The sequence below is a fragment of the Lontra canadensis genome, unplaced genomic scaffold, assembly GCF_010015895.1.
Source record: "Lontra canadensis isolate GAN:19392208 unplaced genomic scaffold, GSC_riverotter_1.0 scaffold15, whole genome shotgun sequence".
Classification (NCBI taxonomy): domain Eukaryota; kingdom Metazoa; phylum Chordata; class Mammalia; order Carnivora; family Mustelidae; genus Lontra; species Lontra canadensis.
In genome coordinates, this window is record NW_022631009.1 from 2,673,329 (window position 1) to 2,692,460 (window position 19,132).

At 37.6% G+C, this 19,132-nt stretch overlaps 1 protein-coding gene across 2 annotated transcripts in view; it reads right to left on the minus strand.

Moving 5' to 3' along the window:
* COL14A1 (collagen type XIV alpha 1 chain) overlaps positions 1-19,132 on the minus strand; it is a 216,621-nt gene that overhangs the window by 67,586 nt on the left and 129,903 nt on the right. For both annotated transcript variants that reach the window (XM_032858416.1, XM_032858417.1), the window contains exons 32-35: positions 18,004-18,146; positions 14,300-14,409; positions 10,700-10,858; positions 1,630-1,707 (exon numbers count right to left, since the gene is read on the minus strand). In XM_032858416.1, coding sequence (XP_032714307.1) covers positions 1,630-1,707; positions 10,700-10,858; positions 14,300-14,409; positions 18,004-18,146 — 490 coding nt within the window. The remainder of the gene's footprint in view (positions 1-1,629; positions 1,708-10,699; positions 10,859-14,299; positions 14,410-18,003; positions 18,147-19,132) is intronic.

Genomic DNA, 19,132 nt, shown 5'->3' on the forward strand with positions numbered 1-19,132 from the left:
TTCCCAGGAAAAGTGGGGATCGCATTTTGCTCAACACAGCGTGAGCTTCTGAATGTTTCTGCTTCCAAATTCCAATCCATCTGTGCTTAAGCATAACATCCCAGAGCCCCTCTGATTTAATGCTTCATCAGTTTACTTGGAAAGTAATTTTGATGAAGAAAGAGTAAGTTACGGTTCACTCTTGAACAACATGGGTTTGAACTGCACTGGTCCACTTACATGTGGGCTTTTTTTTTTCCCCCAATAAATGCAGTACAGTACTATGAATGTATTTTCTCTTCCTTATGATTTTCTTAATAAATCTTCTTTTCTTTAGCCTTTAGTGTAAGAATATAGTATATAATGCATATGATATGCAAAATAGGTGTTAATCAACTGTTATGTTATCAGTAAGGCTTCCGGTCAATGGTAGGTAAGTTTTGGGGGGGCAAAAGTCACACACAGATTTTTGACTGAGTGGGAGCGGGGCCGGTGCCCCTAACTCCAACGTTGTTTGAGGGTGAACTGTATTTCCTTCTCAAACAGAGTGACCATGAATTAAATGCCTACAATAGATGGTGTGATCTGGTGTAAGGTTAACAAGGCCAGTCTCTTGGACTTTATTGGACTGCTCCATGCCCATTCTCCAAGTTTACTTATTAAGACATGGCTACTCTCCCCATAACAGCGTCATCCATTCAGCCACTGTCCCTAAGAATGCTAAGATATGAATCTGTTTTTATATATACAGGTAAACCCCATGAATTATACTTGGTATTAATAATGATAAAAAGTTTGGTTTTCTAGTTACTTCACATAGGTGATACAGATTATGACTATGATTTCAGAACTGTGTGCCAAGATGCCCTGGGGCACTCAGCAAACTTACGGGGGCACCATGAACATTTTACAACCTCAAGAGAAAGAGCAATATTGGGCACCCACTGTACTTCATGTGAGCAACTAGCTCAAGGTCGCTCATAATCTTAATATTAGATACTGAAATATTTTCTTGATGGTGTTATATACTTACAAATCTGGGGTTCTGGCAGTTTCTATGATGGAAAGCAAGTACCATGGAAAAAAGTCAATGTGGAAAAAGAAGAGAGGTGGCGATGTCCAATCAGATTCCAAGGTATGAAAAATTGGGTAATCCAGATAGACCCATCCTCATCCCATTAGTGAGTAGTTGTGGTTATATAAGAATAAAATAACAATACCGCTTTCTCCTTTCAATTCATGTCTCTTATTTTTTCATATGGCTACTGAGTTCTTAGAGCATAAACACTTAAGATTTTTGGACCTGATGGATTCATATATGTAATTGCTCAGCATTTCTTTTGGCTTGGGGGTAGCATGGAAAAAAATTATTGCAACACCACAGTTTTCCTGAACCAGGAAGTTTGAGAACCTCTGGACCCTGTGTAGATGGCACCCCCTGGAGGTGTGCAGCTCCCTCCATGCGTGCCAGTGTGCCCTGCTGACGTCAGATGTGCCTCTTTCTTAACCTCTTCTGATTTTCATTATCATCACAATGAGTTAGCTCGTTATGAGTTTTATGAAATAGCATTCAATTTTCAGAGAAAATTACATAAAACTTTAAAACATTTCAATAAAGAACAGACCTACTAATAAAAGGAGAATTCTTACCAGGCCTGGAAGTTCACAGCATTTGTCTCTATCGGCCCATGATGGGGAACAGATAATATCAAACATCTGTAACTGGAACTGTAATTTAAAACAAAATTGTCATTCAATAAAAAATAGACACACTCCATCTATAATTATGATTTCATATCCTGTATCACATAATACAACACCCATACATTTGTAACATAACTTTACAGTACATAAAGGCATCCCAGCAATATCAAATTATTTTTGTTCCTCAGACACACAGAGATTCAACATTTTGTCTATAGTTACTCTAAAGCTAGTCCATCCAGCCTCCAACTTCCCCTCTCATCCCTGCCTAAAGGAACTTAGCTTCTCTGTTGAAACTTGCCCTGTTCTGCTCTCATGGTCATGACCAGTGTCTCTGCTACCCCACAACACTCCATGTATCTCTTCTCTGGCACGTCTGCCACCATACAGTGTGATTATTTATATTAGCTCCTCCTTAGACTGGGAGCTTTTCAAGGGACAGAGAACCCTTCTTCATCTTGGTGTCCCCATCATATATGGGAGGTAGTAGGGATTCACGAAGTCTCGTCAAATTCATTCTGACTTCAATCGCTTAAGCACACATTCAACAAATTTTTCTTTAGTGTATAGTGCAAGCCAGATACTACATCAAACTTTAGAACATGACAATGAACGAAAACAAAATCTTGCCCTCAGAGATCTTACTGGGAACAAGAGCTACTTCATGAGTGCTGTTTACAACATTTTAAGTGTTGTGACAAATTCACAAATAGTACTGTCAGACTCTGTGCTGAGTGTATTTTTTTTTTTAAGATTTTATTTATTTATTTGACAGACAGAGATCACAAGTAGGCAGAGAGGCAGGCAGAGAGAGAGGAGGAAGCAGGATCCCTGCGGAGTAGAGAGCCCAATGTGGGGCTTGATCCCAGGACGCTGGGATCATGACCTAAGCCGAAGGCAGAGGCTTTAACCCACTGAGCCTTTCAGGCGTCCCTGTATTTTTAGTTAAGCCATTCATTGATCATGCCATCAATATTAGTCTTGTTCTACTCATGTATGTTGGCAAAACTCAACGTACATTTTAAAATACACAGAAACATCATTGCAATATTATTAAGGGCTAACATTAGCTTCATGACCCAGCCATTTCTGACATTATATTTCTTCTGATATGATTTTTCAAATATTATGCATGTCACCAATTACAGAGCTGGGAGAAGGATGATTTTTTTTTCATTTTGAATCTACCACCTTTCTTCAGTGGGTAGTGTTTTCAGCAAGTGCTAGAAACTCTCTGGGTACCTTATTTTTCCCCAAGAAATACAACTCATCCCTGGCAGGGGTCCCGCAGATGAAAATGAAAATGCCCAAGTAGAAAGTACTGCAAAATAGTTACTCACAATGCAGGCAGTATCACAGAATAGCCTGCTCTAAATGACAATAAGGGGAATAAAATCAGGCTTTCTCTTGCAATACGTAAGAACTGTGCTTTGTTGCAAATCTCCTTTCCCAAGTGAGTTTTGCAAGATTAATAAAGTAAAGCTTAAGTTTTGAAAGCAGATCCATGAATCAAGGGATCGCAGTTTTTTTGGTGGGCTTTTTTTTTTTTTGGTGTTTGAAGAAATATGTGCATGGTTCACTGCTCTTTTTTCTCCAGATTAAAGAAAAACTCCCAAAGGGTAGGATATTAGAGTCTGTGGAGAGCAAATGTACAACAAAATTATGATCATTAAAAAATTCAGTTTTTAAGGTTTTTGGACCAAGAAAAAAATAGGTTTTTTAAATTAAAATAGTTTTAAGGAACACTGATGTTTATGATCAATAGCAACAAAAGTATTTCAAGGACCATAGGGGTTAGGAGGCTATGGAGCTAGAATGCCTGTGTATAAGCCTCGGATCCTCCACTCAAAAGCTAAGTCATTTTGAACAAATTATGTAATGTGCTCAGGTCCTAGTTTTCTGCATCTGTAAAATTAGTATAATAATAGTAGTTAGCTCTTTAATAATCGCTATTTATGAGTGTAATAATAGGAGTTATAACAGTAAAATGAGTCAATGTATGAAGATGTGTATAACAATGCCTAGAATATAGTTATTATAAATAGGTATTATTATTTAAAGATTTTATTTATTTATTTATTTATTTGAGAGAGAGAGAGAGAGCAGGGGGAGGAGCAAAGGGAGAGGGACAAGCAGACTCCATGCTGAGCATAAAGCCCAACACAGGGCTCAATCTCACAATCTGAGATCACAACCTGAACCACATCTAGAGTTGGATGCTTAACCAACTGAGCCCCCCAGGCGTCCCTAAATATTATTTTAATGGAGCAGGTACAGCTCTTCCACTATTGCATTCCTTAAGGTGCAGAAGAATATAATACAAAGGCCAGAAGAGTCTAATCTAAATCAAAGCCATGTGTGCTGAGGGCAGAAATAGAACAGTAGTTTGTTTCCACAATGATCCTATCTGTTTAATACTTTGAGAAAATCTAAGCAAATAAAGACAACAATTGCAGTGGGCATTTGCTGGAAAACTACTATGTGCCAGGCACTATCTTAAGGCCTTTACCTGTATCATGTCATCTTTAGATCACCACTATGGGGTATTATAACTAATGCCAACCCCATTCCGCAGATCAGGACCTGGGAAGGAATTGCTTAAGAAAAGTAAGCCCATGTTGAAAGTGGAGTTCTGGTTTGAATTTGAACAACACATTTCATTTTCTTTCTTTCTCTCTCTCTCTTTTTTTTTTTTTTTAAACACATTTCATTTTCTTGTGGTTCATTTTGTAGTGAAAGGATCTTTGGTCTAATGTTCAAAATGCGGATACCCCAGCCTAACAAACTTTACAATGCCATTTGTCTCAGAGCATTTATTAAATGGGGCCCAATGACTGTATTGGATAAATTCAGTTCAATCTAAGTCATTCATCCATTAAGAAATTCCCCATTTCTGAATAGAGCCCTCAGTGTAAAAGTATTTTATTGAATGGAAAGAAGTACGTAAAGGAAAGGACTTCCATTAGCCCCAGTAAGGATCAGGCATTCTTGAATAAACATTCGAATAAACATTCACCACCTAATCACCTATAACCCTATGATGTCTACATACACACCTTTGGCTAAACTTCTTTTAAACCTTTGGCTTAACCTTTTGGCTAAACCCCATTGAATAGAAGTTTGGGACCTTTAGGAGTTCATTTTACTTATTCAAGGGGGTAGAATAGCCCACTAAGTGCTGAATAAAGCCAATACTAGCATTTGAGCAATGCTTGTGGGCTGTCTTTTCTTTTTCAAGTTTGATGAAGTCAGCAGTCTTTTGTGTCTGTGTGTGTGAGTACAACAAATTTATTCATAATTGTTTTGCATTCGTAATAGCTTGGATTTCTCAGCCTTTATTTCGGGACTTCTTTCCAAGGCACATTTCTGAGGATTGATTAAAAAAAAAAAACCCTGACTTTTATTCCAAAAGCAACGACATACATATTTGTAGGGCTATTATGTAGGAAACGGTACAGACATTTCAAAAAATTTTATATTTGAGTGCCTGAAAATGCAAGATGATGTGTTTCAAAATAAACAAGAGTCAGCCCCTTTTACTTCTTGTAATTTCTTTCCTTCTAACTTTATATAAAAAAATATGGGTGTGCTGGGCCCATAACTTTATAAAAAAAAAATAAATGTGTGAAAAAGAGGGCAAGAGCAAAGGGGATGCGTAAGTCCTCACTTTCACCTTTTCTAATGCCTTCCAAGGGAATGCTTAGCCAATTACAAATGCTTGTTTTTCATTATTGGACATTTTGGTCTGGGTGTAACACAAAAGGCAAGTCATGTGAGGTCAAATGTCAGCACGAAAATAAGATTAAAATATTTCTCATCAGTCGAGTCACTGTGATCTGTGAATGGGCATAAAAATGTAGCCTGGGGATGCCTGAGTGGCTCAGTTGGTTGGACGACTGCCTTCGGCTCAGGTCATGATCCTGGAGTCCCGGGATCGAGTCCCGCATCGGGCTCCCAGCTCCACGGGGAGTCTGATTCTCTCTCTGACCTTCTCCTCGCTCATGCTCTCTCTCACTGTCTCTCTCTCAAATAAATAAATAAAATCTTAAAAAAAAAATGTAGCCTGATTCAACTTTCCCCTCATTAGCACATTTTACCCTCTGATTTTTCTCCAGCATAGCATAACTAAGCTTGTACTTTGAGGTCAAGCTATACCAAAAATTATACAAATATTTAGAGAGATTTACATGGTGCAGGAACACTGGAGGGAGAGCATGGAGGATGCTGACCACCTTCTGCTTTAGTTTGGTGTTTAATTTTTACTAACTAAATCTCAAAGCTAAGGTTTATCAAGCACCTACCCCTTCCCAGCTAGTGAACATGGTGTTTTTATTTGATCTCAATCAATTTATTGAATTTAAGGGAAACCATAATGGCACTAATTCAATGAGGAGATGAAAATTAACAGCTGTTGTACCCATTGGTACAACAATGGTACCCAATGGTACCCATTGGTAGTCATCAAAATGTTTCCGTGTAGCCATACTTTGTGGGGACCATTTTGATTGCTTTTACTTTCAAGGTCAGAACTGAAATTTTGGTGCATCTCTGAACATGTCAGTGAACAGATAGGGCATAGGCACAGACCAAACTCCCTTCTCTGCTTTAAGGTCCGTAATGATCACCCTGACCAGTGGACGAGAGCTTAGCATGGTAGGCAGGTTTCCTTGTGCAAGTCAGATACAGTCTCTTATTTTCCTCACTTTTTGAAAGGGGATTGCTCTTTAGCTTCTTCAAGTCTCAGTTTCTGAATCTATAAAGTGGGGGATAATACAAGTATCTCTTCCTGTGGTTATTGGAGGATTAAACAAGATAAACAAATAAATGTTGCTACTATTAAAATTTTAAGGATTAAAATATATAATTCATAGGAAAACATGATCATTTTCTTATAGTTTAAAAACACTTGTTTCTACAGCATCATTGCTTAGTCTACTCTCGATTCCTACATAAAAGCTTTAACTCAGTAAGTTATGTTATTAAAAACTCTATAACATAACTTGCAATTGTCTTTCTTTCCATAACAGAGGACCAGACAAAAATCAATTGGATAGTCATAAAATGGTTAGATTTGAAAAGGGGGAAGAAAGATGCTAAGAACATGATCACACACCAGAAGCTCAAAATATTTCTAGGATTGTCTCTGGCTCCATTATAATTTCATCAGGTATCAGAAAAGGTAGAAGAAACTTCTGAGGAGAAAGAAGAACAGAAAGGAGAAGCACATTTATTAAGTTTCCACCCTTGTATGTTTTGACGGCTCAATTAAGCCAACTTATTAGTTGAGTCCCACTAAGGACTCTTCACTGTCTATCAGAATCTCACATTACTGAACACAAGTTGTTTTTTATTACAAATGTGAGCAATTTGGGTACTATAGGTACTGTATCCCCAAATCCATTAATCTCTCCTCCACTCAACTTCGGTTTAAGAAAAATCTATTTTCTTTAAGGACTGAATATTTAGAGTTTTCCCATCATCTGGCATTTTTTTAACCATTGCTGAATTTTCCAGGGAATGTTGACCTGTAAACTCCTCTTATATGGTAATTACTCCTCCTGGAATAATCCAGAACTTGCACAATACATGCTCCCTCTTGCTCAGTATTGGGGTACAGATATAAATCAAGATTATGTTACCAGTTGGTAACTTCTAAATTGAAAACTGAAGACTAAAGCGTCTCTCTTGTTTTGCACTCAAACAGTTAATAACCCAAAAGAGCAAGTCAGTTTCCAATCACATTCTTGAGATCTAATCTAATATTATCCGTTTCAACGTAATCAAATTCTTCAATAAGTGGGCAGACTGAAAATCTGTTTAGCAATCCTTTGTAGACTTCTAGATTCTAACAAAAGCCACAACTTTTTTCTTAGTAGCCTTACAAAGAACTCTTTAATTATTGACTTCTATAAATTCCCCTTTGTCTACTACTGGCTGGAAGTTATGACAGAGAATGCTCTGTTTAATTGCTTTTCCTTCATGTCCCAAAGTAAAGATTTATTACCGGTAGACTTAAAGCCTACAGGCACTTTTGCTTTCAGAAATAAATTCTACGATACTTAATTGGTCATATATTTGGAGTACCATTATTACAAATAGTATACTTTGAAACATAATTAATATAATTATAAAGCTAATTTAAAAATACAAATTATAATTAGGGAAGGTAGGATATATATAACTAGTCTATTATCAATGCCCTGTACGGAATACAATATACACAAAACAACATTTTCAGAAAAAACAAGATAAAATTTAAATAGATGACATTCTATTTAATTTCTATCAAGTGTTTCTTGAGAACTTGGCCTGTTCATCTGAATGTATTAGATACTGTGATGTGGGATAGAAGGAGGAAGTAGTAAATGGAGACCATGACCTGATTTCTAATTTAACGGATTTATGCTCTGGCTAGAGAGGTAAAATGTACATATTCAGAAGAATGAGAAAATAATAGATGGCTACGAATAATCAAGTGCTAAGCATTAGAGGTTTAGAACAGGTTAGATGGAGAAGGTAGTACTGACAACCTTCAGTAACAGCTGCTCTTTGTCACATGCTACAAAGTGTCAGGGATTTTATGTGCATTATCTCTAAAATAAATAAATAAATAAATAAATAAATAAATACTACTACTACTACTACTACTACTACTACTACTACTAAGTGATTTGGCCCCAGAATCTCAAACACCTAGAATCGTTTCTTTCTGAAATTGGAGCCTGTTCATTCATTCGTTGAAGCCTCCATCTATATACGTCCATTTATCCCTACAAGATAATATCCCTAGTTTGCTAATTACGGAGCCTTATAAGTTCTGGAGTATGCTATCATAAAAGTCTCTTCTGTGGAGAAGATGGTGTGTTTCTTACTCAACATGAAATACAAAACATTAGGAGTTGCCAACTCCTTGATATCATGTAAACATTCTTTTGTGTGTGTGTGTTGTGAAAAAATTTATATTTAAATTTAGCCGCTGGGGTCAGTTTAGTGATCCCAATTTTGTTGGCAACATTCAAAGCATTATAGTCAGGAGCCAGTCAAATGTATGCATTCTTCTCTCCACTGGGCTTGATGAAGGTGCTGACCTTGGCCACGACAATGTCATAGAGCTTCTTCACAGCCCGCTTGATCTAGTACTGGTTGGCTTTGACACCTACAATGAAGACAACTGTGTTGTCTTCTATTTTCTTTATGGCTGACTCAGTGGTCAGAGGAAACCTGATGATGGCATAATGGTCATCAATGGTCAAACTTGTTTCTTCTAGTGACACTCTTTCCAGGACACTTGGGCTGTTTGCAGAAAGGCAGCGCCTTGGGTCCTCAGAAGGTAGGTACATGTGAATCTTTTGTGTGTGTGCTGTGTGAGAGTGTGTGTGTGTGTGTGTGTGTGGACACATTTCAACACCACTTTCTCGGCCTTCAAACCTTTGGCTTTGGCAGGAGAAGGGGCTTCTTTCTTCGTTTTTGGCACCATCCTCTTGAAAGTGTTATAATGTAAACATTCTTAAAAACCCTTACCATAACTGAAAACAAGACAGACTTCCATAGTTTTCATACCCTCTCTTTCCAAACATCTAATTCATGGTTCTCCAAAGGTAAGTAGAAACAAAAGCTACATCAGAACTAAGTATTAAATTAATTAGCACCTATCTATCAAGGTCTGAAAGCATTAATACTCCCCTGTGTATAAGGATTTCCTTGTATTGTTACCAAAAACAAATATGCCACTAAATAGTGAAATGTCTCAAAGTAATTCTCTTTCCCACTCTGGGACTGTTCGCCGGTATATAAAGTGAATGGGTCATGCTAGATTAGTGGAATTAGAACTGTGCTCCTTGAAGCTCCTTTAGGGACCTTTGGAGGGTGGGGTAACCTATAACTCCATGTCCTCTCTCCCATTCAATTAGCATGGGTCTATTTTAATCATATTTATTTATTTGACATACTAGAATATTTCATTTGTACAAAGTGATCTCCAGCTTAAAAAGACTCAGAACCATCAAGGCATTCTCTAGTTCCACATAGCTAGCTAGTGCTACAGATCTAGAAAGCACAAGACAGTAATAGTGACTCATAATTAACCTGATGATTCTATTACATAGAAATGTTCATTAAAATGGTTGGAATTGCTTACAAGAATAAAATGCCCTCTGGGCTAATTGGTTCTAATTATGGAATGACTCAAATTAGAGAACATTGCTAATTAGCTGTGAACACATGGTGTTAAAACAAAAGCTTGTGTACACTATTCTTTTTTTGTGGGTAATGAGAGAAAAGAATGTGATTCCTTTGCCACTTGGAAGTCTCCTTGTCTTAAATTCTATGTTATATGATGAAAAATGTATTATCTTAGAATGATTTGTTATTAAATAACTTACGATTAAAGGGTAAACTTCACATTAACCATAACAAAAATCTAGTTTAAAAATACCCAAACCTAACTGAAATGAGAAACTTACATAAATTTCCTGGGTATACTATGTATAATGGTCACATATTTTGCATGAATTTATATTTGCTTAGAGTTCTGATTTATTGTTTTGATTCTGTTAGCAGACCTTTTATGCCATAAACAGTTTGATAAGTATTTTACTATTTGCATTTTTAAATGCCTTTAGAAAACAAACTAGTCTAATTCCCAGAGTGTTCTCATTATAATATAGTAGAAGTATACAGCCAAGAACTTTGAATGTATATTTTATTTCATTTAAGAAGGCTGTTATTTATTCAGCCATCTATCCATCTATCCATCCCTCCACCCATCCAACCAGCGAGCCAGCCAGCCAGCCATCTATCCATCCAGCCATCTATCCATCCATCCATCCATCCATCCATCCACCCATCCAGCCAGCTAGCCAGCCAGCCATCTATCCATCCATCCATCCATCCATCCAGCCATCATCCAATCATCCACCCATCTATCTATGCATCCATTCTCTTACCAAATTTGTCCCCTGGAAAACTCTTTTTTTTTCTATAATAACAACACAGCTCCACTTATTTATCTACTTACTGGTGCAGAGTTTCCATTTGGTCCCCTTGATCTGACCATTCTCCCCAGGACTTCAACACCATCCGACGTGATATTAGCTGAGGCATTTATTGCCTTCTCAGCCACACGCTTGCAGTCAATGACCACTTGGACCAAAGTCTTGCTGACAACGATGTGTATCTGGGTAAAAGTAAAGATGCTTTAGGAGATAGGAAGTAGGAGGAAATATCAATCACCCTTATGTGATTTCATGACTTGTCACTAAAAAGCAGACAAGAGAAGGAGATCTGTCACTATGCATTTTGCTACAAGAGAGAGGTTCTACGTTTACTGCCACTGTGATTGTCCCACAGTCGAGTAGTATGCCTATTTTTATTTACTTCAAACTTTCTTTACAATTACTCTGAAAGGACCCACAATCTAGCCTTCATCTAAAGCAGCAACACCCAGAAAGGAGAGGATTGGCACAACTGCTTATGCCTCTTCGGAATGCACATTAAGATGGACACAAACAAATTAAAATAAAAAATGCTAATGGATTTACCAGCAAAAGTTAGCTGCCAGGTGTTGGCAAGCCACATTTTGATAATATTTACTTAATTTAAAATGAAAAGAGGAGATCTAGAATCTGAAAGGGAAGGAGGAATGCCTTCTGGTGACTCCAGGACCAAAAGAACTAAAGCTCTTTGGCTTAACATGTGGCACAGTGTTCTCCATGTGAAATTTCCAGAATCTGCGTGTCTAAGATAATATATTCAGGAGTCTACATAGTCTCTGTGAGGATTTGTAAAAATGTGCATTATCCCGGTGTTAAGGGCTGAAGGGAAGTATATTCTAAATGAACCACATTGGAAGCAAGTTGTGCCACGAAAATTCAGTGCTTATAAATATGTCTCAATTTATGATGGTGTTTGCCTCATGGGCATTTCTTTTATGGAAGCCCTTTTTTAGAGAGCTTAAAAGAGTGGAATTAATAGGAAAATAATGATTTCACAATAAGAGAAAGCCACAAAAAGTTACAAATACCCACACAGGGAAAGTATGGTAGTTCAAAGAAAAAAAAGTACTAGACAGCACTTAGGGGAGTTATAGCAGCTAGTACCGCATTTGTATTGTGAGCAGAGGTCGAAGATCAGTGAAACGGCATCTTTCATATTAAAATAATGTTATTTTTAACTTAATTTTTAAAAAGATTTATTTATTTTAGAGAGCGAGTACATGAGCAGGAGGAGTGGCAGAGGAAGAGGGAGTGGCGTAGCAGACTCCTCACTGAGCAGGGAGCCTGACGTGGAGCTGGATCTCAGGACCCTGAGATCATGACCTGAGCTGAAACCAAGAGTCAGATGCTTAACCAACTGAGCCACCCAGGTGCCCCATTAACTTTATGGGTTTTATTCGATCTTTATTTTTGTTTCATAGTTGCATAGGAACTGAAAGCATAAGGATGGATATCAATTTTTATTTAATGTTTCATTTATGTTAAGTCATGATTAAAATAATTTAAGTCAACAGTAGAGGTTCCTGAGAATTCTTTTTTTCTGTGAAGAGGACTTAAATCGTTATTCAAGTGGAAAAAGGCTGCTGGAGAAATCCCTTGCATTATTTCCTTCCTACTAAGATCTCTCTTAGGATCATTCAGAGGGATCTAATTTGACTCTTAAATGCTTCTGAAACTTGGAATACTTTTCATGATGACAAATTACAGGAATTTTCATGCTGGGTGCTAGACAACCTCGTATATAAACTTCATGCTTTAAGAACAACTAACCTGTGCAGAGATCATTCAGGTTTTTTTTTTTTTTCCTTGTAAATATCTTTTGCTTTACAACAGGAGACATTGAAACCTTTTCAAAAATATTTTGTTTCTTCAATTGCATTTAAGGATCTGTTTATATCATTATCAACTTTTTGAAAGGTCTTGGGGCCACACTTCATATCCAAAGTGTGAAATTAAAGCCAATTGAAAAACAGCAAATCAAATTTGATCTCTATACATTGAATTTGCATCAAGATGAGCAAATGGAGCTGTTAATGGAGTAGTTTACTACATGATAAGCCTTTTCTTTTCAGCTTGTTTGGCTATTTGGTTTTATCAATAATACTGAAAAGAGTAGAGCAAGGCTTTTTTAAAATTACTTTAAAACACTAGAAGGTTTTTATAAATTTAACATCAGGTTTTTAATGACACTTACTTTTCAGGTCTTTAAGCTTAACATTCATCTAAGACTCATAAATGATTCTTCGGAATGAGAATCACAAGTTTATGTTATGATGGCAATGTGTTTTTTACACTATGGACTCTCACATCTCCCTTATAATTTTTCTTGACTACTCTGGAATGGACTCTGCCTAGCCAAGACAGAATTGTTTCAAGACAAGAGGAAGTTGGTGAGTGAATGACAATATCGCCACAAAGAGATGCTAATGGGACTATTTTGAACCATGAACTAATAAATCTCTGAGTGCATCTAGTGGTTTTAAGACGTTATACTTCTGGTTGTCCAGTCCTATTAAACAACAACAACAAAATTTTTGTATGTAACTTTTCTCGTGCCAAAAAGATTGAGAATCTTGATATACAGTTGTTCTTATGCAGGTAGGGTATTCAAAACCCCAGAGTAGCAACCCTATGTAAATTAGATGGACTTGACCATGTTCTATGTCAGGAGACAGAAGCCCAGTTGAAGATTGCTCTGCAACATCCCTTCCTTCACCCGACATGCAGAAGGGAAGGTCAAGAGCAAGGTCTGTGCAACATGGCCTGTGAATGCTCTATTCTACCTGCAGCCTTAGCAGCTTGCTTTACTTAACAGCCCAGAGATCAGGGGATCGTTTGCTCAACACAAAGGAAAGTCTGTGTTGGAATGAGCCATGACTACTCTAGTGAGGACCCATACTAAGTGTTTGAGAGATATGAAGTCACAAGGAACAGAGTTCTACCACAAATACCAGGTAGAAATAAAAACTACAGTGAGGTTTTACAAAATTCCTCCTCCGAGTAACTTTTATAATGGTAGTGATGGGTTGTCTATATATATATATATATATATACACACACACACACACACACATATATATGTATATGTATAAATATATGTATGTGTATATATACATATACATATGCAAATATGTAAATTTATACATATAAGTATGTATAAATAAATATACATATCAATGTGTATAAATATATCAGCACAAACTGTCTTCTACAAACTAACATGACTTGGCTTATTGTGCTTTCATCTGCACTGGTGACTGGGTAGACCAGCAATCCATTCCGCATCACACATAAGGTAGCAAATTAACAACTGTCCTCCTTGTAATGCAGTATCCTCTACTACACTTTTCCTTAAAGTGTGAACCTGGACCACTTCCATCAATATCTCTTGGGGTACCTGGTAAAAATGGACACTTTGTGGTCACATCTTAGAACTACCAATTTGGAAGAAGCCCGCAGAGAATTCTTACTCCCACTGAAATATGAAACCCAAAGCTCTTTGGGATTTATTTAACACTTCTCTGTTGCTTGGCCTACAGCAAATAGAATAAAGAATGAACACCTCTGTTGCTTTGCACATAGCAAACAGAATAAGGAATATACGTATATAAGGCATTACTCACCTTGTGAAAGCTACCGTGGAAAATTTTCCTGATTTCAGGTCCTTCAAAAGTAACTGTTTGAAAATCCCCACTGTAGTCATAGTTGAAATATGTTAAGGTTTTACCGCCATCTAATCAAAGGAAAATAAAAACAGTTTAGAAAGTGTTATAATGGGTAAACAATTTTTATAAACTTCAAGACAGAATAATGCATCCTTTGATTTAAGGCTGTGTTTAGAATAAAGTGATGATTAAGTAAGGAAATGATCTCTAGTTCTTGGGTTGCCCCAGGCTTTCGGTTGGCCAACTAACTGACTCAACCATGTGGTGATGCTAGTGAAGGAAGGACCCTACGCCTATTCTTCCTCTGTTTCCTTGCTTATACTCTCATCCCCAACACCCTCCCAGGACATGGTTGTCTAAAGCTGGGAGTAGAAGCAGAACAAAAAAGGAGAATAAAGTTAATCATATCTTAAGATCTAGAAACCAAACCCTTTGCTTTATTTACCCCTGGAGCAACCAACTTTTCCAGGACATACAACTTACACCACTCCCTGTGAGGACCTATTTTACTGTCCCTGCTCCCCTTCCCCCAGGGGACCTAAAAAACAAGTCCTGGAAACCAGCTCCAGGTGTGGAGGCCAAGAAAAACAAGGCTGTACCCACCTCAAGTCTAGCCCTGACATAAGTACAGCCATCTTGGCAAAGCAAAAGCGGGCACCTTGCACTGTAAGAGTGGGTTAACATAAGAATGGCCATCCTGAAGGCCAGGAAGCCATTTTACTGAGCGTCCCTAACCAGCCCACACGGTGTACATAACTTGAGATAAGAGAAAGTAGCTAAAACCTAGGAAGCAACTTAATCATATACCACGAGGGTGGTTAGGTAATGGTGCCACAGGCACCAAATGTTAAAGAAAAACAAATAGTTAACTTGCAGAGATCACAATCCTGCAAGACAGGAGTCTCCCTTGGTTTGCAAATGTCCCGGTGATTTACAACAAAAAGGCCATCTCTTCAATGGCCCAATTTCCAGAGACAAAGGGCTCAGTTCCTCAAGGCCTAAGGTCGCCCTCCCCACCATAAAACTGAAGGAGGCTGAGGCAGAAGGAAATGTAAATAAAGTTAAATTTCTTCTAAACCTAAATCTCACTTAACCGACAGGATGGCGCCAGGGTGATGCCGGGGTGGCAAAAGGTTAAACAAAGTTAAACTGTCTAAGTGGGGTGCGAGATATGTATGTAGCTATGGAAAATTGCCTTGAAAATGCTATATAAACCCTTGGCTTTGAGTGCTGGGGGTCCTTGTTGAAACCCGCTGCACCGGGCAGATACTTGGATCCCAGCTAGCTGGAATTAAGCCTCGCTGTGTGACTTGCATTATCGGGAGTGTTCTCTGTCTAATTGAGGGGTGGTCGACTCCGTACCCTAACACCCCAAAATGATATCCTAATATGACTCTTATTATGAACAAACTAAATCCACAAGCAAACTGAATCTTCCTAGTCTTTAGGACAAGAAATTACAAAAAAGAAAAAAAGGAATATTTTTTCACTAATTAATTCCCAAGTTTCAAAGGGAATAGGCTAGTCCTTTTTTTTTTTTTTTTAAGATTTTATTTATTCATTTTAGAGAGAGAGCATGCACAGGAGAGTGTGAGAATGTGAGTGGGGGGAGGGGCAGAGGGAGAGACAGAAGCAGACTCCCTGCTGAGCATGGAGCCTGATGTGGGGCCCCACGGCAAGACCCTGAGATCCTGACCTAAGCCAAAACCAAGAGTTGGACGCTTAACCCACTGAGCCACCCAGGTGCCCTGGGAATAAACTAGTCTTCCTCATCTTGAGAGATTTCTTTGTTTTCAAGTCCCATGTGAATATGGAGTTAATTATTTATGCCGTTTTAATCTACAGCTTTCCCTTAGTTTCAGGATGGATGCAAAATGTTTTCACAATATCATATTTAGTTGTTGATTCATTTCCATGTACTGAAAAGTCCTTTTACAAATAATAGTCGGAGGTAAGCTTAAATACATTCCTTATCCAAATATGTGAGTGAGCACCTAACAATAGCCACCGCATTTTGGTTTCTAGCTTGATTGAAATCCTAAATAAAAATGGTGATAAGAGGCTTAGAATAAGGAATATATGTATATTATATATATTTTATATATCAAATATAATGGGTAAATATATATATATATATATATATATATATATATAGTGATACTGTAATTTATAAGAAATATATATTTGGCTATTCAAATACATATGAAAAATACATATTTGGTGTTGGTCCCTGGTTCCTGGCTCACAGCTCCTAAAACACTTGATATTTTCTGTGATAAGAGCTATAAAGATGTTTTTTGTTATGTTGATAAGGTAACTTTTAGAAATCCTTTAGGCAACTTAAGTGCGGAGGACTGGTTGCCAAGGGAACCAACCCTGTGATTAGAGGGTTGGAACTTTCTTTTTTTTTTTTTTAAGAGGGTTGGAACTTTCAATCCCCCTTCTTTCCCCTACTTCTAGGGAGCGGAGAGTAGCTAGAGATTGAGTTCAATTGCCAATGACCAATAATTGAATGAATCATGCTTATTTAATGAAGCCTCAATAAAAAAACCAAAGATGGAGTTCAGAGAGCTTTTGGGGTGCCAAATACATGGAGATTAGGAAGGGTGGTTTGCCTGTAGAGGGATGGGCCGTCTGTGCCTCTTCACATATACCTTGCCTTATGCATCTTTTCTAGATGGCTGCTCCTGAGTTACTTCCTTTTATAATAAAGCAGTAATCCTGCAAACGAAATGTTTCCTAAGTTTTGTGAGCCATTCTAGCAAATTAATGGAGCCCAAGGAAGAGCTTGTAGGAACCTCTGACTGATTGATTTTTTTTTTTTTTTTTTTTTGAACTTCAGGTTTATAACCAGTCAGTCAGAAACACAGGTAACAGCCAGGCTTGCAACTGGAGTCTGAAGGGGTGGTGTTGGGGGCACAGCCTTATGGTACTGAACCCTTAATCTATGGGATCTGATGCTATCTCTGGGTAGACAGTATTAGAATTAAGTTGAATTCTCAGTATCCTGCTGGTATCTGAGAACTACCTGGTGTTATGTGTAAAATTCTCTGCCCTCCTTACACCCTCCAACATACACACTGGAATTGGGTCAAGGAACCCAAAAGAAAAATCTTATATTTATCATATCCATGTGCAAAAAATGATTCTAGTTCCTCCCCTCCCAGTGACCCTCCTGACTCCTCCCACCATCAACTTTGTTCTTCTTGCAATCTTTACTATGCCAGTAATTGTCTCTTTCTGCCTTGCCCACTGCTGAATCCCGCACTCTAGTATGGTACATAGTAGAAACTCAACCAACATGGTCTAAAAGAACGAGTGAATGGATGAATGAAACAACTATTACATAATTTATTGCTAGTATATACTCATGGCTCAAGATAAATGAGTTACTCTACAATATATAGTTGACCCTTGAACAATGTGGGGGTTAAGGGCACCAACACCCCAAATACTGAAAATCTACATATAACTTCTAATGCCCCAAATCCTAACTACTAATAACCACATTTATCAACAACAACAACAATCCCTGTAGAAGTGGACTCATGCATTTCAAACCCATGCTGTTCAAGGGTCTAGTGTACACAAAACAGGCAAGATGGCATGCTATACACATTACTCATACATATGTGTGGAAACATATAAATGAATATACTTACTATCTAAAATGACTCCAACCAATGGGTCAGAATTTCTATTTAAAATCTCCCAAAGAGCAAATGGCTCCTCTGGAGTGTCAGGAAGAATCCGGAATAGAAAACTCACTGTGTAGTCAGAGGGCAATCCTTCTGGATGCAAATATCTGAAAAATGTAAAGAAAATAACATTTCATTGCATCCCTTTCAAAAAAGTTTTTTATCTGATTACAAAAGCAAATACACTTTAATTATAAAGATTTGAAAAAACAGAAAAAAATAACAGAGGACTATTAAACCTATCCAGAGATGACCACTATTTTGATGCACTACATTTCCCTCCAGTTTTTAAAGAATGTCTGTAAGTATTTCTCCCATTTATATAATGTTTCCCTTTTTCTTTTCTTAGCATCATTTCCTTAAGTATTTTTAAAAGTATGATATTTAATGTCTGCCCAATCTTTTCTTGTTTGGCTATTGCATAATTTGTCTAACCAGTCACTTCTTCTCAAGCATTCAAGTTATTTCAAAAGTTTTGGTATTATAAATACAGTTTATCTGAAGTCTTTCTATAAAACTTGACATTGTCACTTTCTACTATAGGTTGTAGCTAGTTGCATTTCTGTCTGTGCTTTGTGCTGGGATGGGCCATCTAGATCTATCTTTAAGAGTTAAGAATATATTACTTTTGCTGCTGGGAGTGATGTCTGTAGACAGCTCACAAATACCAACTCCTATCAGACACTGCTCCGCAGAAGGAAGGGCTCTCCCAAGGTCATGTCAACTTATTTTATGGCACCTGTTTTCAAGAACTGGTCTTTAAGGGCATATGAAGACCACAGCCTCTCATTCCAATGGAGGCAGCTTCATTTTCAGAGCTCCTGTATGTGGGCCACCTGAGACTTTCAGTGAAATTGTTTCATGGCTTGACTTTTCTCCTTCATCTCATCTCACCTCCTTCTGTTCCAGGAGAGCACACCCTCATCAGCTTCCTCCAATACTCATCTCCACCTCTGAATCTGCCTTTGAGGAACTGAGCCTGTTATACCATCTTATCTCTGTTTAACAATTAAGTGGATCACTTACAAACTTCTAAATTTTTCCCCAAAGCAACAAATACAGCCCTTTTCATACATAGGAGCCCCATAATTGT